This window comes from Setaria italica, chromosome IX, assembly GCF_000263155.2.
Source record: "Setaria italica strain Yugu1 chromosome IX, Setaria_italica_v2.0, whole genome shotgun sequence".
In the NCBI taxonomy this organism is placed as follows: Eukaryota; Viridiplantae; Streptophyta; class Magnoliopsida; order Poales; family Poaceae; genus Setaria; species Setaria italica.
This window is the reverse complement of record NC_028458.1, coordinates 48,461,280-48,484,252: the sequence shown is the minus strand read 5'-3', so window position 1 is coordinate 48,484,252 and position 22,973 is coordinate 48,461,280. Positions and strand designations below refer to the sequence as shown.

General features: G+C 44.3%; 3 protein-coding genes across 3 annotated transcripts; 1 reads left to right on the top strand and 2 right to left on the bottom strand.

Annotated features, from left to right (window-relative positions):
* Window positions 1-259: 259 nt before the first annotated feature.
* On the bottom strand, window positions 260-1,625 carry LOC101773944 (probable glycosyltransferase 4). The gene has a single exon (XM_004986974.2). It carries the CDS (start codon window positions 1,623-1,625, stop codon window positions 312-314), a length of 1,314 nt encoding a protein of 437 aa, XP_004987031.1. The 3' UTR covers window positions 260-311.
* Window positions 1,626-4,815: 3,190 nt separating this feature from the next.
* On the top strand, window positions 4,816-6,345 carry LOC101773530 (probable glycosyltransferase 5). Its single transcript, XM_004986973.2, has one exon. The coding sequence runs from the start codon at window positions 4,827-4,829 to the stop codon at window positions 6,171-6,173; it is 1,347 nt and encodes a 448-aa protein (XP_004987030.1). The 5' UTR covers window positions 4,816-4,826; the 3' UTR covers window positions 6,174-6,345.
* Window positions 6,346-6,830: 485 nt separating this feature from the next.
* Window positions 6,831-21,065, bottom strand: LOC101756349 (bromodomain and WD repeat-containing protein 3). Its single transcript, XM_022823555.1, has 23 exons — window positions 20,852-21,065; window positions 19,486-19,861; window positions 18,669-18,820; window positions 18,276-18,506; window positions 17,568-17,677; window positions 17,392-17,469; window positions 17,181-17,287; window positions 16,266-16,360; window positions 16,063-16,187; window positions 15,785-15,975; window positions 15,508-15,583; window positions 14,936-15,104; window positions 14,242-14,312; window positions 13,493-13,573; window positions 13,312-13,382; window positions 12,237-12,333; window positions 11,917-11,976; window positions 11,191-11,245; window positions 10,719-11,119; window positions 8,935-10,629; window positions 8,119-8,697; window positions 7,974-8,032; window positions 6,831-7,522 (listed from the first exon to the last, which is right to left on the bottom strand). The coding sequence occupies exons 2-23, from the start codon at window positions 19,839-19,841 to the stop codon at window positions 7,327-7,329; spliced, it is 5,055 nt and encodes a 1,684-aa protein (XP_022679290.1). The 5' UTR covers window positions 19,842-19,861; window positions 20,852-21,065; the 3' UTR covers window positions 6,831-7,326.
* Window positions 21,066-22,973: the final 1,908 nt, after the last annotated feature.

The following is a 22,973-nucleotide window of genomic DNA, read 5'->3' as shown; positions in this document are numbered from 1 at the left end:
AACTCGGAACGTTGGGTGCAGGGAGGGATACCGAGCCTACCGAGCCTAGGGTGCCCTGCAAACGAGACAAATGACAAAAAAAATAGATAGTTCGATTGGATGTTTCAGTCCTCTTGGTCTTCGTTGATATCAGATATGCAAGTATGAAAAATAGAGACAAAAAAAAATTGGTGTGTGATATAAAAGACCCGCATGTTACACAGCTCGATCTTGGGTCATTCACATCGAGAGACTGCTAATCAAATCCTTACATGCACCGTTAATTTCCCCCTGTAATATGAACTCCAAATTAACTAAAACCTGTACGTGAATCACCTGGGTCTGCCCGCCCTGAACGCCGGGTGCAAGAGCCGGCCGATCTCCTCGTCCAGCGGCCCGCCGGTGTCGTTCTGGACGCGCCGCACGGCTGTGGTGTTGAGCGACTCGTGCTCGAACCCGTACAGCCTCAGGATCTGGTCGTCGGCGAAGTTGAGCGCGCGCTCCATGCCGTGGCGGCACCGCGCGGCGTCGTAGCTCGCGTACTGCCCCCCGCACGGCTTGCACCCGACGAAGTGCGTCACCAGCGGCCACCGTTCTCCTCCGGCGACCGGCGTCGTCCGGTGCCGCCGCCTCATCTCCTCGTACCTGTCCACGATCTCCACCCAGAAGCCGTGCAGGCTGTAGGAGCTCTCGAGGAACGTCTTGCCGCCCCACCTGCCGCGCTGCGTCACGAGCAGGTACACGAGCGCCGACTGGTCATCGGCCTCGTACGACGCCCGGTCGGAGAGCGCCTTGCCGAGGACCTTCCCGTACCTGTCGCGCACGGGGCCGCGCGGGCCCATGCGAGCCCACGCGTCCAGCAGGTCGAGCGACCACCGGCAGTTGCGGATGATGAAGCTGCCGGCGTTGATGCCGAGCCAGCTCTTGGCGACGTACACCTTCTCGTGCCAGCCGGGGATGACAAGGTTGTGTTCGGCGTACTTGCCCCACGGCGGCTCGAACAGCATGTCGGTGAACACGACGTCGGAGTCCGCCCACCACAGGAACTCCGTCTCCGGGTGCGCGAGCATCAGCGCGCGAAGGATCGGCAGCTTGGTCCAGAACCCCGACAGCTCGGCGTCGAGCACGGCATTGCTGTAGAATACGTCGAAGCCGTGGACGCGGCAGTAGTCGACCTTGTTCTTGAACGCGCGGAGGAGCAAGTGGTCGCCGTCCGCGTTCCCGCACCGGCGCGGCGGCGACCCGGTGACCACGAGCACCCGGGGCCTACCCGGCGCGACGAAGGCCGGGAACCGCGGGTTGGCGCGGAGCCACTTCGCCCTGCGCGCGTCGTAGTCCGACACGGCTGCGCCGAGCGAGTAGGGCGGGTCCGTCAGCTGGCGCGGCGGCGGGCCGAGCCATCGCTCCTCGTCGCTGTCGGCGCCCGGAACCGGATACGGCGGCGGCGTGCGCTCGGCCGTGGGCGCGCTGATGGCGGGGGCGTCGCGGCGGTCGTACTCGATGCGGATGCGGGGGAGCTGCAGCTGCAAGTCGGACGACGTGAACAGGAAGAGGGCGAACGGCGCGGCAAGGAAGAGCACGACGGGGATGATCGGGACGGGGAGCGGCCGTTGCTGCCGCGCTCGTCGGTCGGCTTCCTCCGACATCGCTGACGACGGAAGGAGGCTGCCGCTAGGAACCCCGTAGGTTGCCGGCCGGTATGATCTGACGTCGTCGGTGCACGCAGTACGAGCCAGAGATCCTATAAAACACAGAGAAATATGGACGCGTCGGGCTTGGACGCTTCGTCGTTTCGGTCGACAGGACGCAGCGCGCGCCGGCTGGAGTTGTTGGTCTATGTTAATGCCTGTCACTGGAGAATATACTTACTGATGTGAAAGAAGGTTGCTCTCCACCTCATCTTTTCTATCTGAGTCAGGAAGGTTACAGCTCACAAACTCCATATTTACTGCTCTACTTATGTTTCATATGTGTACTTTCAAATTATCTAAGATAGTCTACAAACAAATTGACAAGTACAGAAAATACTGTCTATGGAGAGGGTCAGATATCAACAATAAGAAGTCACCCAAAGTAGCCTGGGAAATGGTTTGTCCGCCTAAAAAGGAAGGAGGGCTGGGGGTCTTAAACATTGAGACTCAAAATGAAGCTCTGCTACTTAAATACCTTCATAAATTCTTCAACAAAGTGGATATCCCTTGGGTACATTTACTATGGGAAAAGTACTATCCTAATGGGAAATTACCAGGTCCAATTAGGAAAGGATCCTTTTGGTGGAGAGATATTCTAAAATTTATGGATAAATTTAAAGGAGTAGCAGCAGTCAAAGTTAACAACGGAAGCACCTGTGCTCTTTGGTTTGATATGTGGAATGATAGTGTGCCTGCTCAAGACTATCCTCATCTTCATTCTTTTGCAAAGAAGAAGGAAATCTCCATTTCATAAGGCTCAGGAAATGGCAGACATTCAACAACATTTTCACCTACCTCTCTTCTCACAGGCATTGGATCAACTACTCCATCTTGCTGCAAATTTACAAAGCTTTAATCTAAATGCCGACTCGGACGTCTGGACTTATATTTGGGGAAGTTCTTTTATATCATCCTCCAAGGCTTATCGGCAACTCGTTGGTCATAGAGAAATCCATCCAGTTTTCAACTGGTTGTGGAAATCAAGGTGCCAGAACAAACACAGGATTTTCTTCTGGTTAGTCTTGAAAGACAGACTTAGCACCAGAAATATGATTAGGAGGAAACACATTGTGCTACCCTCATATGTCTTATGCCAGCAAGGGGTTGAGGAAACACTCTATCACCTTCTTTTGGAATGTCCATTTGCTCAGGAGTGTTGGATCCACTTGAGTTTATTCCCCAACACACAGGATGAACCATATACAATTCTCCAAACTTTTAGAGACCAGCTCATGTTCCTTTCTTCATGGAAGTCATAATTCTCATGTGCTAGGCAATACGGATGGCTAGAAATGATCTCATCTTCAAGGGACTTAACCCTTCGGTTCAAGGAATCTACTGTTCTTCAAACTGCTTTTCGTCCAAGTTATTCATCGAGTTAAAGATACATGGAAGCTCATGATGTCTTTATGGCTAGAGCAATCATTGTAATTCTCATAATTTTTTTCCTTTCTTTTTTTGTTTCCTAAACTGTACCTCGAATTTTCTTCCCTCTTATTTCATATACAGCAGGGGCTCCACCCCTCCTGTACCCGTAAAAGAAAAAATACTTACTGATGATGATGACCGGCTGTCACGCTTGTTGCTGCTAAAAATACACAGCGCTAGATGGATGCACCGGAGTTGCATGTGACGTGTGAGTTTATAACTTTCTATATGTGCGATTCGATCCATAGCTGGTCCTTAATTTTGGCGCCAACTAACAGTCCAGGGAAACTGCAGCATTTTAGCCCGAATAAGAACATTCACTTCCCTTTCAGACGGTGCATTGCGTAAATGCTTCAAGTGCGTCGTAGCCGGCGAGCTAGCTCGTACCGCTGCCAGCTACCTGTAAATTTTTTTTCTTCATTTTTGGCAACCTCGTCATCAAATTTGTTCGTATGCGTGATTGCTTGCTTGCTTGCTGTAGACAAAAGCAAAACACAATCGAAGGATGTTTATATTTGAGTAGATTGAGAAATCATTGCGTTTTAGGGCGGCGCCTGGCTGGCCTGCAGGCGCGTGCACGATCAACGAGTTCACGACTGGACAGAAAACTCGACGGCCGGCGGCGTGCGCTCCAGTCCGCCGGAAGCGAACAGAGAAATGCTATCGCGGGGACACCAGCAGCCTGCGGTGCCGCGCCATGTGGCTGTCGACGCGTGCGTGCGTGCGTAGAAATATTGGTCAGCCGCCAGCATGCAGGTCCCGCGTTCTTTCGTATGCGCCATGTGCCGACGAAGAATAAACGCGCGAGGGGAGCTATGTTTTTTTTAGTAAATACAGTATACTCCGTATTTATTTATATTTTGGGCGCAAATGAATCGAAGTCTACTGACTGATTTGCCATGGATGGATGGACGGACGGTCCTAAAAGAGGAAAGATTATATGTTGCCCTAACATGGATGTGTGTATTTAGAGCGTACATCAAGCCGAATTAGTTGACTTGGAAATGGGAAGTCAAGACTACGTATGTACACGGCTCGCTCTCGACATGGCAATAGTGTGGCTTCCATGAGGCCCTGAGTTGCGACCTCATGCGGCGGGCTAAGGCCGACCAGCACGATGGCCTGTCCACGAGGGAGGAGGGTATGAAGAAAGTCCGTCAGCGTGGCCCAGGCAGTTGTGCTCTTTCGGCCCGGCCTTTTATGTGTCAACCACCACCACACGGTGCCGGCCGTCAGAGCGTCAGCCGGCGACCGCGCAAAGACGTGTACCCCGCGTACTTCACCACTCACGTTATGCGCACCATGCCTCCATCTCCTGTTCATCAGCCTGGGGAGAATAATCCAACACAGGTTTTAAGCCGGTGCACATGGGCAATTAAGAGCACCAGAGCCCTAAGATGCATCGAGATTCGAAACCTGCACTTCCAGAAATTCACTGCTCAGTATTTTAATCGTCAACAATCCCCATACCGCCATTTTTCTCCTCCTTCAGATTCCGTTTGGTCTATGAACTTCTGCAACAGAAAAATGAAACCCCGAATGCACCAGCAGCACCGGATCCCCTCCCGTCGTTTGACCCTTGCCAGTTACCACACGATCAATGGCATAAAAAACACGAAAAAAAATTCAAATGGTGTTCTTCGAGCAGACACAAATGCCAAGACAAAGAATCATTTCTGCAATTACAAGTTGCAAAAGGTCGTGCAGCTCTCGGCCGTCTAGTGACAAATGAGGGAGCACCAGGGCGGCAAGCTGGCCGGCATCCGGCGGCACTACCGCCGCTGCCCCCCGGCGGCAACCCACAACATCGCGGCCGCCTCCCTCCTCCTCGCCCTCTGCGCGCTCTACCTCATCTTCGGCCCGGCCAGTTCCGACCTCGATCTCGCCCTGCCGCGCATCCGCTTCGTGTTCAAGGAACCCGTCCGCGTAGCAGCCGTCCCGGCGCCTCCTGTCGCCGCCGCGCCCGCGCCAGGCAACGCGACCGACGACGACGAGGACAGAGGCCTCCCGCCGCCTCGGCAGCTGAAGGACCCGCCCTACTCGCTGGGCCGCACCATCCTGGACTACGACGCGCGCCGGTCGGCCTGGCTCGCCGCGCACCCGGAGTTCCCCACGCGCGTGGCCCCCGCGGATCGGCCGCGGGTGCTGGTCGTGACGGGGTCGGCCCCCGTCCGGTGCCCCGACCCGGACGGCGACCACCTGCTGCTGCGCGCGTTCAAGAACAAGGCCGACTACTGCCGCGTGCACGGCCTCGAGGTGTTCTACAACACGGCGTTCCTGGACGCCGAGATGTCGGGCTTCTGGGCGAAGCTGCCGCTGCTGCGGACGCTGATGCTGGCGCACCCGGAGGTGGAGCTCTTCTGGTGGGTGGACTCCGACGCCGTGTTCACGGACATGCTCTTCGAGCTGCCGTGGGAGAGGTACGAGCGCCACAACCTCGTGCTCCACGGCTGGGACGCCAAGGTGTTCGAGGAGAAGAGCTGGGTCGGCGTCAACACCGGCAGCTTCCTCATCCGCAACTGCCAATGGTCGCTCGACCTCCTGGACGCGCTGGCGCCCATGGGGCCGCGCGGCCCCGTGCGCGACAGGTACGGTGAGCTCTTCGCGCAGGAGCTCTCCGGGCGGCCGCCGTTCGAGGCCGACGACCAGTCGGCGCTCATCTACCTGCTCGTGACGCAGCGGAGCAGGTGGGGCGACAAGACGTTCCTGGAGAGCACATACGAGCTCAACGGTTTCTGGGAGGGGATCGTGGACAGGTACGAGGAGCTCCGGCGGAAGGGGCGGCCTGGCGACCTCGGCGACGGCCGGTGGCCGCTCGTGACGCACTTCGTCGGGTGCAAGCCGTGCCGGCGGTACGCGGACAGCTACCCGGCGGACCGATGCCGGCGCGGCATGGAGCGCGCGTTCAACTTCGCCGACAACCAGATACTGAGGCTGTACGGGTTCGAGCACGAGTCGCTCAACGCCACCGCCGTGCAGCGCGTCCGGAACGAGACCGGCGGGCCGCTGGACGCGGACGACGAGGAGCTCGCCCGGCTGTTGCACCCCACCTTCCGGGCCGCCAAGCCCACGTAGGCGTCTATTGCTAGTTTTGTCAGAGGTTGTTTTCCATAGTTGTCCTGGTTTTCCTAAAAGTTATTGTTCAGATTCTTTTTTTTTAATCATTGGAGGTATGCAGTATGCTTGGGCGACCTCCATCGGGAGCAAAGGAACGAAGATTGTTTTTTTGAAAGATCGAAGGAACGAAGATGTTATCCCTGTGGATTGCATTTCTATGTTCCAACTACATAGCGAAACAAACATGAGTCCAAATCTCGTGAGAAGTTCGTGTTTCAAGAAGTTTAGTGTTCTCTCTTAATAACCCCGAAGCCTTAGCATCGAAATATTGTAGGATTATTCCAGATAACGAGGCAATTCATTTTTCATTTCTATGTTTTTCATATTCCTCTGTTCTAAAGAAGACCAAAATGATTTTTTTTCTAATAAGGAGCCACCAACATCCAACGCCCTGTTAAAATGATAATGCAATCTACGAAAGTCACTTGTTCACAAACCTCAAAATTACGAAAGTCACCTATCCAAGACCTCATGGCTAGCTGCATTGTTTGAGCCAAAAATGTTTCTGTGGCGAGTAAACTACGTACTAGAGTACTAGACAAAGAAACAATCCTTCTTCTACTTGCAAATTGTAAAGACAGTCATAAGACTTCCACTAACTGCAATAGTCCAATATAGAAAAGACATCCCAAGCCTTGTATAAAAGGCGTGCCCACAGGCACGCAGAAAAGAACTGCCACTAACTTTCGATATGGTTACAACGTATCATCCAAAATGTATTTAACACAGACAACAACCCACATTTTCTTCCTCCTTTTATTGCTAATGTACTGGTGTCTATACACAATGAATGATATCTGTTAATGCATTTCCTTTACCAGCTTTACACCTTAGCACCTTCTCTAACAAGCCCCAATAGGATGAATCATTGTGTCTTGACAACAGGAGATCAAGTGGTCAGAGGTGTTAGTTAAGATCAATTTGTATCAGCAAGCAAACTGTTTAACCAGTTGGTCTACATCAAAAATTCCTTTTCGCCCTGAGAACTACTTTGGTTAATTCCTCTAACAAAATTATGCCTCAGTAGAATCATCTTGATGGCTGAGGTGAAAATTCTGCTGACATGGAAAATGAAGGTGTCAATCAGGCATCGAGGAACATCCCCTAGACCCTATAACAATGAAAAGGTTTGATCGACCCACTCAGAGAGCCTGCTGATCTTTTTGGTCATTTCGGCACTCTTTGAAAAGTAAGACTCTGCATTTGTAAGCATCACAGTGGTGTCATGTTTGACAGCCTCCAGAGTTCTGTAATAGTTGTTCGCTAATCTTGTCTTGATCACCTCTATGGAAAATTGGACAGGAAACCTAGGGCAAGAATTGTATAGACAGGAGTCAATCAAGATGAGCATTACTATTAGATATAACACTAATGTAATTCAATAAAGATTTGTTGGTTATTACTGAAAAACAAAATGCTTGAAGCAATTTATATGGTACTCCCTCCGTTTCAAATTGTAGGTCGTTTTGGCTTTTCTAGGTTCATAGATAGTATTATACATCTAGACATCCACTATATCAAGCTATGCACCTAAAAAACCAAAACGACCTACAATTTGGGGCAGAGGGAGTATCACCTAATATTCTAGATAATCCCATGTACAAAAAAAATGAAGAAAAGGAAACGATAAGACAAGTATGCAGACATTGGTTTGGATTTTTTTCTCAACCTTTTGTGAAGTATAATTTTTTAACAAATATTGCCTCTGAAATCATAATTTCAATGAAAAATTGCTGAAAAACAACATACAAGAATTACCTGTTCATAAAATCTGACTTCTCTGTGACCTTGTCTAACTTTAAAACACCATAACGATCCTATAAAACCATAAATAAATATTGTAAAAGATCAATACCACAGTAAAAAAAGGTAGCAAAAGGGTAATAAATAAAATTAACTTCACCTGATTTTTGAGCGACATTTCCTGTAATTTTTCCATTTCTGATAACAATCTATCTCGAATCTCGAGATTGATATGTGGATGTTTCCATGGAACCCATAAATTCCCTACATCATGAAGTTCCCAGGGGCTATGTGGGTGATGAGAACCATCATTCTTATACTGTATGACATATTTCTCCCATGGGCTCTCAGGAAAATCAGGTGATTTAGGTTTTAGAGCCATAATCCGGCCCTCCCACCAATTTCCTCCTTCCTGTCCTTCTTCATCCCTCCACCAAACTTTGCACTTATCTCTGTGGGTCCAGTTCCGTTCCATAGAAGCTTCATACCTTGTTCTTTCCACAAGAAAATCTGGAAAGTTCACTAGCTCAGGCAAGGTGATCATAAATGTTTTGCCAAACCCAGTGGAAGTGCAATCAATGAATTCGATGGATAGTTTACAGCAGCTTTCACCAGATCCTTTGTAAGAGGAGTAATCAAGACCCTGTATTTTGCAAAGTTCTACAGCTTTAAGGCCTTTTATCCGGTTCCAAGGGCAAGGATCAGATGACCGCATTCCTTGAAGATATTCCTCGTGGCCCTACAAATATAGCAAGCCCAGAAAGGAGGATCATAATAGTGAAATACTAAAGGCAACATGAGAAGTGACCACATGTTTGCATTTCATTCACTTTACATATGCTTTTTCCACCATCATCGATTACTAGTCCTACACTTAGGGGTGAGGAGGGCGGCAAAATGTGGAGAGAGCAAAAGTGAGAACTTTCATCCCCATACTTTCTGCACACGACATAACAAAAAGGAAAAATAGCATTACCTGCCTCAAGTACATAACCTCATCACCGAGTTGAGGAATATAACGGTAACTATCTTCATGCTCAAGCAACATTAACCATGAATACTTTAAGGGTGTCTGGTGCTTTTTACCCAATGGATGTGTATCAGGAAAGTTGCTACTCTCTCTTTTGTTCCTAGCAGACCTTAAACCAACAGTTTTTGAGGGGGGTCGCCACATTACTTCACGCGCATCTGAGACAATTCGTCTTCCACTAGTTGAAGCTTCATAGGAACTATAAGAATCTTTCACTTGGGAAATATCATCCCACGGCGTGTCATCATCATTGTGCGCATATGACTTCCTTGCACTTCTTCTCAATCTACCGCTTGCAGCTGTAACAGGACTATATTCTGGAGGTTGGTATCCACCATCATCGTTCGAGATAGAAGTACTATCATCGTTTGCATATTCATCTGAATCCATTTTTTTCCTGTTGTTTGGCTTTGACCTTTTGTACACTGCAGTGCACATCTTTGGAAAATCCAAGTGCGGTTTTTTTGAATCATGTAAACCAGTGCTTTTATCTGTGCATTCCTGAGAACTTTTGGACACATTAAGTAAGTCCACATTCCTGGGTTGATTGATTGAAGAATCCTCTTCATGCTGCACTGAACCTTTATCATGCTCGGCGTTCATGGTATTTCCTACTGTTGCACTTCTTGATTTGTCGGATAAAGTTGCTCCATCTGCAAAGCCTTTTGACTTGATCTTCAGTTTCAAGGAAGGCTGAGAAGTATTGTGAACTTGTACAGTATTATTTGCTCCATCTGCACAGGCATTATTATCGTTAGTTATCTTTTCTTTGTCCCCAAAATTTTCTCCATTATACTCATAAGTACTGTGGTTTTCCTGAATGTTATCTAGAATTATTCCAGGTTGTATTGCTTGTACATTTTGCCCAACACTTTGCTGGATTCCATCACAATATTCATGAGGCATCTCCTGACTGCCTGATCCTTCAATATCCTGTGAAGCTGCATTATTTGAAGTGGACCACAACCCTCCTGCTGGGTCACTGTACTTGCAACGCTTTGAGGATCGCATCTTGACTTCACCCCACCTAATTGAGTTGTTACTGTGGACAGCAGAACCATCATGCAGATCACCATCTGTCAATAATTCAGCCTTGCAAGCAGAGGAATGTCCGTGTTCAACAGTTAGTTCAGGCTCAACCGATTCATGATCAGCTAGAGCAAGAGAATTCACTGCTTTATCCTGTGTGGAGCATTCCGCTTTTCCACTTTCCAAAGCAAATGGAATTTTCGCTCGTGGTATTCTGAGGACTAGTTTTCTACCAGTTCCAGAATTTCCCTTATTATCCGCAAATTGAGAAGGTTGAGTAACATCTTCTTCTCTGCTAAATCTTACCTGACCACTCCGTTCTAACTGTTCAGCTTCAGTACTATCCGTATTCAATTCACTGTCTGAGGAACTGCCCTCTGAGTAATCCTCATCATCTTCCGTTGAAGCTCCTATCTTTGAGAAAAAACTGAGTGCATTGCGAGCAGCACGTCTTTGAGGTCGCAATCCCCTGGATTTAGGGGATCTTTTCCTTTTGCTTGAACGTCCATTCCTAGACTTCCTACATCTATGTGGCCTCGACACTGTAGTTATGTCCGGCTCATCCAAAATCTTTTTCCTAACTCGCCGGCCAGATGAAGTAACAAGATCAGCCTGCAGAAGATGTAACAGAAGGAAAATATGGCAAAAGTTTAGAACATGGTACAGAGGAACATTGGATGATCTTGAAAGTTGACACTTACCTCAGATTTTTTCTTCTTTCTTCTGGATCGGCGGAGATGAGCAGCACTATTAGGATTATCTGCATCAATTTCTGCACTTGAATATGAAGTACCTGAGGAGTCGCCACTCATAATCTCTTGTTCTCCTTCACTTGAATTCTCATCCATGCCATTGTACTCAGAATCAGTATCGTCAGAGATAACTTCATTTTCTGGTTCAAGCTCAATGAAGTCTGTTATCTCTGGAAGTGGTTCCCACCTATCCGGATCAATAATTGGGATGTTTTGGTATTCACCAGTGGTTGCATTGTAAGTGGGGCCAACAGCAAAGTTTACAGAGGGAGGTCGCCATTCAATACCAAGTGTACCTAACCGACGTTTCTGGTACATACTCTGAAAGGGCTCTGGATATGGTATCATACCTGAAATTGGCAAGTAAGCATCAAATGATTGCAGTTGAGTACTAAAGAGGACTGATAGGGAAGTTACACACCAGCATCGCATAAGAAGTCTTGCATATTTCTCCTGTGTGGTATAAGCTGTGTTTCCTACATACATGGAGCAAAAGCTGCATAAGGAAAAGCTGCATAACTCACTAGCTCATGAGCTTTTAGAAGAAGAAAACTTTACAAAGTTATGAACAGGTTTGAATTCTGGTATTTTGAGGAGAACTATGCCCCCCTTTGGCCCTTTGTTTAATCATGTTCTCAGCATTTCCTTGGTTTTGCAGTGCTTACATTATTTCAGAAGAGCGTTAAAAACCTACAAAGCCAGACAGTTACTAACGCAAATTGATTTTTGAAATCCTGGACGTAGATAATCCCAAATTAGCAAGCAGCGTTTTGAGTGGATAATGAAAAACATGTGGCAAGAGGGGAAGAGGCCAAAAAAAAGAGTAAACAATAGGCAGACCCAGCCCACAAGACCGATCCAGCCCTAACACCCAATTATCACAGCATTCGTTATCATGCTTGATGAGGTGGTGACTGGAGCACCCACAATAACGATAAGCGAGTTGGCAGCAATAGCAACAATGAGCAGCAAGGTAATGACACCAATTTCCTTGAAAGCAAATATATTATATTGAAATCATTTCCATTCCTTCATCAGATTTTTATAACAATGTAATGAATGAAACTATACATTTCAGAAACAAATCGTCAGAATAAATAGCTCTGCACTGTAGCACTTAACGAAAACTGTCACTTTCTTAACAAACCTGATCGATAACACTTCCATTGGTATCTCGGATAAGGGGCCGATAGTCTCCAAGGAAGAACTGTTAGAGTACACACATAGTCAGAACTACAAACAAATGCATAAAAAGATGGTAACTTACTCATTGGAGTGTTTTTTTTATCTTAGTACAGTAATGTAGCTATAGGCACATGGGTTGATGATTTTGTGAAATATCTACCAAACTAGGAATTTATACAGAGCCAAACTGAACTGAAACAACCAATATATCCATTACTCATCAAACAAATCACATCATCACTGGGCCCCATAAATGCGATGGTTGAGTAACAACTTGTGTACCTGATCATATTTTGCGTCCTTCTGGGACTCTCCTTGCCCAGTACCAATAATGAATATTTGCCCAATTTCATCTGATAGAATAAGTGATGTGCCATCCCTAGATGATCATCCAGCATATCATAAAGAGAACATGACAGAATTCATTGACATTTTTTACCAATCTAAAAGAAATAATCATAACTGCAAATCAAATCTTAAAAGCAGGTCTCATACTCCAATCCTATTAAGAGCTGGGGGAATGCACTACAAGGATAACTTCCATAAGATTCCTACTTAATTTTGCCAGATGACATGTGGCACCTATAAAAATCCAAAGGCTATGAAGCCACTGGAACTCCACCCCAGGCGATCTCATCCATAGCAAGTAGAGGCAAAAGGAGTGCATGCAAATATTGGAGGCTAGGTTATTCTTCCGCACTAGAATCTTGTATAGGGAAATAACATGACACCTCAAAGGATAGAGAGAATTATGAGAATGGTAATTCCCTTGTACTCTTTTGCTACAAGAATTCTAGATGGTTCCGAAGTGACAGCTGCAAAAGTTGTGCATAAAGGAAGGCATTTGGTTTGTTAACCATCTTAATATCTTCAAGAACAATTCGCAATGCTGGCCAGTGTGGGCATGAAAATTGAGGAGAAAAATAAGGTTGTCAAATTGGAATTCTTCTAGGGAGGACCACTCTCAGCTTCAACGGCCTTCGCATTTCTATTGCAGTCCTTGATGAAGCCACCTGATTATTTATCCTCGAGTTATCAAACATTGGATGCCTAACGCATTGCAACAAAACAGTCATGGGACAAAAGACCAGAACTACTTGTGGTAAGAGTTTTCGTACAGGCAGAATTGCATTAAATTTTCTAAAAGAAAGCCAACAAAATAGTCAGAACTCCAGGTTATGAGTTGATAAAAAATTATGAGGCAGAGACATCAAGATTGTCTTTCCACGTCAAGCAACAACAGATGTTTCAAAGGCGTGCAGTTACAAAAGAATTTTAGCTAGTACAGAAAAATATTATAACTAATAAAAAAGGTATGAAAACAAAGATTGTGAAGAAAGTCTACAATGATACTTACGGAGAGAACTTCCCATCAACTAGTTTAAAATGCCCTGTTTCGTAAATCTGCACAGGTTTTCCTTCCCATATCTGGTGTAGAAAAATTGGATTAGATTTTTCAGGTATGGATACTGTGAGAAAATAAAGGCATCTTGTTTTCTTCTTTAGACAGAAACAAAGGCATCTAGTTAGGAGCATACATCCCAGATGATCGTCTTTCCATCATACCCAGCACTCATAGCTATACGAGGGTTGAATGGATGCACATCAAGAACAAATGTCTGTTAAGAATGAAGTTGATCAAATTAAAAAGGATAACATTTCTGCAAGTTAAAAATTCTGAGTAAGGAGTTGAATAACAATATGAAGATGAAATGTGCAAGACAAATCATGACACTGAATCAAGCTGCTATAGATGTTTTATTATTAAAGAAGTTTGATAGACATAAGATTGAAGGCATAGAACATGCTAGTTTTATGGTACTAAACTAGCTATACATCAAATGATCATCACAAAATTTAACAGAGATACTGGTTAAACAACAAACTTCACATATCACATCATTGCAAGTGAAAAGTAATTTATTTCAGATAATACCACTGATATCAATCTTGACAAACATAGTCTGTTGCCAAAACAAATAAGTAGTTTCAACTCAACACAGTTTGCCAAAAAAAGGAAAAGGTAAAAAACACTTAAAATCTAACATCTACAAAGTTGCCATTCGCAAGTTTTTCCGCTCCATTTATGTTTAATCATCAGTAATCAATGCTCTTGGAAGAACTCAAGGCAATAATAGTAACATGATGAACTTCCCTTCAAAAAAGGGAAAGAAATAACATAGGAATAGCACCTTAATGGGCTAACTACTGAGTTACCAGCAGACTGAGTGCGCAAGCACAATATATCATTCACAAAATGAAAGCGTAATGCATGAAATATGCTTACTGATTCCTTATGGCCGATCAGTGAATGCACCAAGCTACCATCGGAAGCATTCCATACACAAATTCTGCAATCTGCAAAACATAAGACATACAAGGAAGATGAATAGGTAGAATTGATCATTCAACTATGTAAAATAAGAACGAGAGAATGACTGATGCTCCTAAAAATAAATCTCAAACAATTGCTAGGTGGATGCTTTGAACATGAGGGTGGAGTAGAGCTAAAGGGTTATTTGTAATATACTGATATAAAAATTTCAATCAACTAACGCAATCAAAGAGGTGCAGGTTATTTGTAACCATGATTACATGCTGACATAGTAGTAGTTAGAGAAATTACTAAATAATGTCACTAGGAAAGCTATGTTCAAAGTTGTACTGGGGGTGATGGTGGGGTGGGGCTGTTTATTGCTAGGAAAATGGTTGACAATAAGACAAACTAGGCGCAATCATGCAACCCACTCTTGATTAGTCATGAATGAAATCGACATGAAAAATTCTTTGTGGTGACGAGCCCTCCACATGCAATTAAGCAACTATGAGGTGATTAGATTAAAAAGGTAACAAAATCTGAATACCAAGATGACAATTAAACAATCCAAATGGCAGTACATACAAATATTTCTGAAAAATAAACAAAATGTTGTTTCAATATGGTTGCAGTGAGAACATATGAAACAGTAGACCAAACGTACCCATGATAGCAGCAAGCACAAAGCGGTTGTCCAGACTCCAAACAATCATATTGACACCCCGAGGAGTTGGTTGGTATCTTTGACGAGGACCACCTCGAGGTGGTTGAGGAGCCATTGGAGGTGGGGGAACTTTAAGATGGTAAGCACGTGTCCAGCGTCCAACCTTTCCCTGGATCAATGCAGGAACCAATTATACAGAAAACTATTTTGAACACATATCTAGCATACAGCAAAGGCATTGATAATGTACAGTCGCACAAGATGGCAGTCTGATAATGAGCTAGCATACTTGACTTAGCCATCATATAGGGTAATATCGTTACAGCTGGCTGCTGCGTCAGGTATTTTATATACTAGCCATTACTACATCCTCTAGTGATTAAACCATGATACGATGAAGAAATATGCAGGGGGGACTGAATTATAAAATATGATGGGCAGCTTTTCAGGAGGCGGTCATAGCACCATAGCAATAGCTGTATTGGGCAGCTATGCATGTAATCAAGGAAAATATCACGCAAACAAAGTTTTCAGGGAAAAAAAATTGGAAGATCCAGGATGCATTAGCTTACATGTGACCTCCGAGATCGTGGAACCCATATAATTGCACTGCCATCACGTGAGCAGGTAACAATGTTATGAGTGAACCTACCAAAAAGAGACCAACTTAGCTCATGTAATTGTTGAATACAAAAAATGAAATCTTTTGACATGGGTGAACAACTAAGAGGATTGAAGACAAAAGTGACATCTTTTCAGCATGGGTGAACAACAAACTGATTACACTAACATAAGAGTAAGACCATGTAAAAGGAGTAATCAGACCATGAGTACACACAAAATACTTACCAGGAATTTCTGAACTTAAGGTTATTTTCTTCCTTAGAGATATGACCGGAATCAGATGAAAAAGATCTTGATGCCACCGCACATCCACTAAACTGCACATAGTTTACATCATTTTCATGCCCAGATAATAGATCCATCTCATGATTCGGTTGGTCATGTTCCTCAGAAGAACTCTTGCAAGCATTCCATACCTGAAATAAACATTTCTGATGAAAAGACCAATTTTCACCATAGTTAAAATCAGAAGTTGACAAGTAAAGGTAACAAGAAAAACACACCCTTGCAAAGGTGTCTGAGCTGCCAGTGACGAACACGGTTCCATTAGCATTGAACGCACAACATAGGATTTGGTGATTTGTTGGCTGAACTTGAGCAGCGCTAGAAGATGCATCACCGCTCTTCCCTGGCACCAACACCATGAAGATTGGATTATCCAGAAATAGGTATTGCTAAAGCACTATACATGCTTCAATGAACTAACCGGTGGCAACATCTGGGGGCTTTGGTGTATATACTCGTGGAGGTTGTTGGGAGTATCTAGCATCCCAAATCCTGCACGTCCCATCATCTGATGACCTGCCAACAAATATTATTTGATAACTTCAGAGAGCATATAACTGACAATAGCAAGCAAAGCCCTAGTTATGTGCAGTGAAGTACTACAACATGCCAAATGGTGAGGTTATATCATAGCACAAATAATATAGAAGACACAAGCACATTTTGAATACACCTTACATGTGTCATAAACAATCAACATTTAAGATGACAATGAAAATCAGTCCAAGCTAAGGTTGCACAAGAAACACCTAATATATGCAGTGCAACAAATCTTTTATTTCGGAAACAGCATAACTATCTATGAAGGCAATCCACAGAAATTAATTGCCCTAAGATCATAGAGAATGTAAGATCAGTAGGTTGCATAAATAGAAGCCCATTCACTGTGAAATAAAACAACATATACTAGAATATGGCAATGCAAATGCATATGTATTGCCTCCAACACATGTTTGGACTCCAAAACATGTATTATCCAGAAATAGGTAAAACAGTTCTTGGAAGAAAAAGGAAAACATGTTTCACCACTTCAATCGAGTGTGTTCTTAACTGCACATATTGAATAAAGTAATGAGAAATCTCCTGGCAAATTCATTCAAATTCTTTAACTTGGCAATCTAGCTTTATAATTTCTTCAATTAAGTATCAGCCTGAGTCAAAAATGAAAACTACAGCGGATTAAATACAGTTGTTATGTCATACGTTGGTAACAAATACTTTCACGCAGTGCATTTTCATTTGAAAGCAGTTGTGTCCAGTTTGTATGTAGCAACATGAACCAACAAAGTGGCACAAATTAAATTATCAGGGAAAATAAAGAAAAAGGAGCACTCACGACAACAGCTGGAAAGCAGCACCTGGCCTTGGACTAAATGCAATAGCAGTAACTGCTCCCGTATGCCCCTTGAGCACTGAGACTGGCATTCCATCAGGCATACGCCACTGCATTGGTAAAAGCAGCCGTCGAAGATAAAAGAAATATTGTTATGGCCAAGAAAGAATGTTATTACAGTTTACATAGCAAGAATGAAAACTCCCAAACTTACCACTCTAATAATGAAATCATTAGATGAAGATGCCACCACAGCATTATTGGAACTCACAGCAAGATCAGTAATATCACCCTTGATTTGGAAAATGAAACAGAACAAGTGGAGTTAAGTTATCATGGAATGTTGTGAGTCTATATATATGCAACAAAGCCAAAGTAAGTAAAACTTACTTCATGGCCCCGGCAGCTAGCCAGACAGAAAGCTGTTTCCATCGCCCATATTTTAACTAGGCGGTCATCAGAACCGGTAATAACATAACGCCCCATGCGATCAAAGGTAGCTGCAGAAACAGGATTACTATGAAAGCAATACAGCACATAAAAAAAGATGTATTGACGGTGAAGTAAGATGGTTTGGGGAACCAAAGGCAGCAAGGCAGCAGCTAAATTTGTCAAAGATAGTATGGAGGAAAATAAGGTCTTCTGGAACAGAATGAACAGCATACATAAAACTGAATGAACTAACAAATGTCGACCAGCCACAGGAATTTTTTCTAACAAGTACAGCAGGTCTTAACACTAAGCTGACACATGACATAACAAAATACATGTTGGATTGCACCCTAACTCTGCAGGTCTGCATGCCTAAGATAAGTAAGCCACAGCTTTTTCTTGGGCAGTGATTAATTGCTGCCACACCTTACTCTCCTTAACTTCCTGGCCACTTGGCATAGACTCAAGTTTCTTTACTAACTTTGCCTAAGGTTAGGTCGCCATTTTTCTTGCCTCAAAAGTGTGGCAAGTTAGCAACCTTAGTGAAGAATGTGTGGCCGAATTAGTTATCAACCGAAATACCAAATGCGCCCTTAGTTCAAAAATTGACAACTAACCATATTTTTTAAGCATATAGAACTCAGAGAGCCAGAAAAATTGACTAACCACAATACACAGCATTTTGATGTCCCCTCAATCTCTTTATGATTTGCATCTTTTCAACAAGAGTAGATGGCTTTGCGATAGCATAGCACGATGCGCGTACAGAGGGAGCTCGACGGTGCTTAGTAAACCCACCAATCTCTCTCAAACCTAGACCATGGACTTGATCAGCCTGTATGTGCGGCCAACGAAGATAGCTTGGCATCCTGGGAGTTTCCTTATCTTGCCTCTCAGCTGAAGGATTCAAAAAGTGCAGAAACGCATTACAGTATTAACATGGAAAAATAGGGAGTGAATCAAACTGCTAAAGCTGGAAACATAAAATTGCGTATACAAATGATCTAAGAATACTAAAATGAAAAAAATTTAATGCATTGAACAGAATGATACACATACATGCAAGAAGCGAAAAGGAGTTGGAGCCAAGAAGTGTTGGAACATCAGCAGCATTTGGAGAAACTCCTCCAATCAAGTTGTGTGGGTGACATGAATTAACCATCAGTTGCTTTAATAGCTTTACCAAGTGGTCTTTACCAATGTGGGGGTATCTACAACAAGAAAATGCTCAATGTTATGTAATCATTTAGAAAGAGAAACAGATTGAATATAACAATTCTGTGAAGGTTGGAAGCTTATTTCATGTCTGCTCACTCATTCTACTAAATTAATATGCTTTCTACTTTTCGAGATAACAGACATTTCAAAATCAAAAGTTTAATCAGTTAAGACTAGACAGACAAGCTATGCAAAACACTAATATCAATTACAAATTGTGGATGAAATACTGTGGACTGAAGACTCCCCAAGAGGCACCAGATGAGTTTATTTCCCAAAATAAACTTTGACTCTTAATTTCTCTGATACGCATTATCATGCAGGAATACTACCCTTCCACGAGCAGGACTTTGCTAAATGTCTAATATACTTTCCTGTTGGTAGTGGTGATGTTAACTTCACAGGAAAAGTATAGCAACGAGATCATAACCGTAAGAAGTACTTTCAAATGTCAATCCAATGGTAAAACATTTACAGTATGTGAGGCTAATTGTTGGTTGAAGGTTACATGATTTGATTCATAAATGGCACGCCTTATAAAAATGGAGGGAGTATCTCCAATTCTCCACGCTAATTGCAGATTCAATGAAGAGTCTCTCACCTCCACAAGAAAATAACAGAATCAAATTAATTAGAAAACAGAATAATGCATCTGTACCTCTCAGCTAACTTTGCATAATCCAAAGGGAGTGATATTCCATCATCATTTTCTTCCCCACTATGGAAACCACCACGCGAATACCAACCATGGTACCTTCTAGGTAGAAGTTGGTGCTCCAGGAGTTCGTTGCACAGTTCTCCAAAGGTCCGTTTAAACGGACCATGAGACAAAAAATGCATAATGAGAAAGTAAACTTCTCTCATATCAATATCAACACCATCCATGGATGCAACATCAGCTGACATCACTGAATTCAAAGGATTAACCTTCTCCAGTTCCTGACTTGGAAAATCCAGAGGAGCCAAACTAATGGAGGCTGCATTATGGGGAAGTTGGTGCTTTCTAAAAGACATGTCTACTGGACCACCTCGATCTGGAAATATAAAGAATAAGTATACACTCTAAATTTGGTAATCCAGTACATACATAAAAATACAGAAATTAAAAAACAAAATAGGAAAGACAGAAGCTAGCTGGCGACTATAAGATTATGCGAGGAAAATGAATAAATTCTTGAATGAGTCTCAAGTCCCAAATAACTTCTCTGCTGAAGTGATATGGCAGAATCATAGCAAAATGATTGCAGTGCGTTCTACAAGACTACAGGCAATCAAAAATCTATCCATTGGTTGAAATTCACAAACCTAACAAAGCTGTTAGTGTTACTGTAGCTACAGGAAAGAAGAATTCACTAAACTATGAAGCAAAAGCACATCCTGTATAAAACTGGACCACATCAGCCCATGCATTGCAGAAATACATCCTACTAAGTCTAGTTTATCAATGATATCGCCAAACACCAGCATCTATAACATCACCAAATGCAGGGGAACCAATCAATAATAAGTTATGTTATATACATACATTCAACCTAACTTTTGCACCATGCAGCTTAACAAACATATCTTTCCATGCCAGCTCACCAGTTCCCATGCAAAACTATTCCGAGCCACTTAGATTCCCATCACTTAAACCCTACAATTCACGGCATTCAGAAAACAAGCAGATCCAATATTCAGGCCACTCAATCATGTGCATGCATAGTCCAACGATTACCAGCCCATGAAGGCCCTGTCCACATTATCACAATTCACAGGGGGGACAACCCACCAAAGCACACAAATCCTGAACCTTAGTAATAAAACCGCGAACTTAACTCAATTATCAATATTAGGGTTCCAAAGCATTTCCATAGGAACAGCACAACTGGAATCACTGCATCCTCCGAATGAAATTGGACACATTAACAGGCTCAAATCTACCAATCTAGCTGACAAACCTGCAAAACCTATACTACATAGGCAAAAGCGGCATGAGGTAGCCCGTAATCCGAGGCAGAGAGAGGGGGGGGGGGGGGGGCTACCTCCTAGTCGGCGAGCCCTCTGGCGACGCGGCTGCGGCAGCGCAGAGGCATGCGAGATACGGAGGGCGCCTCCAGCGGCGGAGGGAGGTCGGAGGCGGCGGTCCGGTCGCCCCACCGGCACATGCGAGCCCTAACAGTAGTGGGGAAGGAGGCTAGAGAGAGACGGGGGAGACGAGACGGTGCTGTTGCTTCGCGGGTGTGCGAATGTGTGATCCGGATAGGCCGATAGGGGGTAGCCTCACGGGCTAACGGGTATTTTAAGGTAACGGGTCAATGTGTTAGCGGGGCTGTGTTTTTTTTTATAAACGTGTTTATAGATCCAAAGCGCACCGGCGAGCGCTGCCGCAAAAATCCGACCAGCAACCCCGGTGACCACCTGGAACGAGTTCGCACAGGCCAGATCGGAGGACACGGCGGCGGCAATCCTCGAGCAGGCAGGTCGCACGATCATGAAACCATGAGAACAGTGAGAGAAGAGGAAGGCAAACACCTACGGCCGATCTACGCCGCCCGCCGGAGCCGCTCTCGCGCGGGCGCGCGGCCGACGACCGGCGGTGCAGCCGGAGAGCGCGACGGAAGCGGCGGTGCGGATGGAGATTTCGAGATGCAGCGAGGAAGGGACGACGGGGTCGTGTTTGCACCCGGGTGGAGCAGATAAGGTCGGGGGGCGATCGGACGGCAGCGGCGGATAGCGAGGACGTCCAACGGCCAGGGACGGTTACTGTAGTTCTAGCAGTAACTTTGTGTCACTGACAGGACACACGTCGGCACGGGATGACAGGCAGCGGGCAGAACGGACAAAATCACCACTTCTAGAGATCTTATAGGATTAGCCCGTGGAAGTTATTACTATTTAACAATTAACAGCTCAATCTGCTCGGTCACTGCCCAAAAAAACAGAGCAGCTCCGTCAACTAATTAACCCTCATTATTCCAATCAAAAAATTAATCGGCATCACATCGCTAAAGAAATGAATCAACTCCCGTCAGTTCGTCATAGGGGTACATGTCAAGCAAAGTCTGCCTAGATCTTACAAATGTATAAATCATTTAAAGTTGAAGTAGATTTTTTCGCACCATTATAAGCTATAGGGTTAGAGAATTGTTATTGGGCGTGGATTACCTTAACTTTGGCATATGTATGTAGCTGGATGATCCGGCCGGTGGATGGATCGTCAATGGTGACGGGCAGAGACGGCACGACACTAGAGTGGCGGACGACGACAAGTAGGTGATGGATGGTGTTGCAATTGTTGATGAGGAGGTGGTTTGGATCTAATAGTGGGAGCCACCGGAGACGTAGGAGCCTATAGGTAGATTATGGAGTGAGATCAACACGAGAAAAAGGGCACAGCGACGGAAGACGGAGACAATGTAGTAATTCCTGTTGACATAAGAGAACAAGAAAGTAATAAAAGACAAAATTAATCTTAACTATTAGTAATAAAAGATTAAATAAGATCACTAAAATACTTTAAGTACTACCTTATTTAATTATGTAAATGTTTTAAATCAATCATATTCTTGTTTTGTTGCAGCCCTTGACTACATATAATTCCTCCGTTCCAAATTGTAGGTCGTTTTAACATTTCAAGGTCCTCCGTTCCAAATTGTAGGTCGTTTTGACATTTCAAGGTTCATAGTTTTTGCTACGCACCTAGCTGTTTAGATACATAAGTAAATGTTATGAATCTAGAAATGTCAAAACGACCTATAATTTGGGATAGAATGAGTACACAACAAAGTTTATGATCTTACATTAAGGGCAAGTCTCTCATGCATTGACACAACAAAACTTTATGATCTACATTGAGAAGGTAAATTTATAAGCAAAATGGTAGGAATTAAGAGTTAGAAGCCAAATGGAGATGCTGAACCGACTAGCTTGATAGATTACACTAGTATTTCTTATGAATTGGTTATTGTTAAGGTGGTGTTTTCGTGAAACCTTTTTGTACCACGTAACTTAAGATGCACTGCTAGCGTGAAGTATACAATATCCAGACAAAGCAAATGAACATATATATAGGTCCCGATTGAAGCCAAAATGCACGGGAGAGTATACATGCAATGCAGCCTTGCGGATATGCAGAGTAGTGCGCATGCAATATCCTTTATGCAT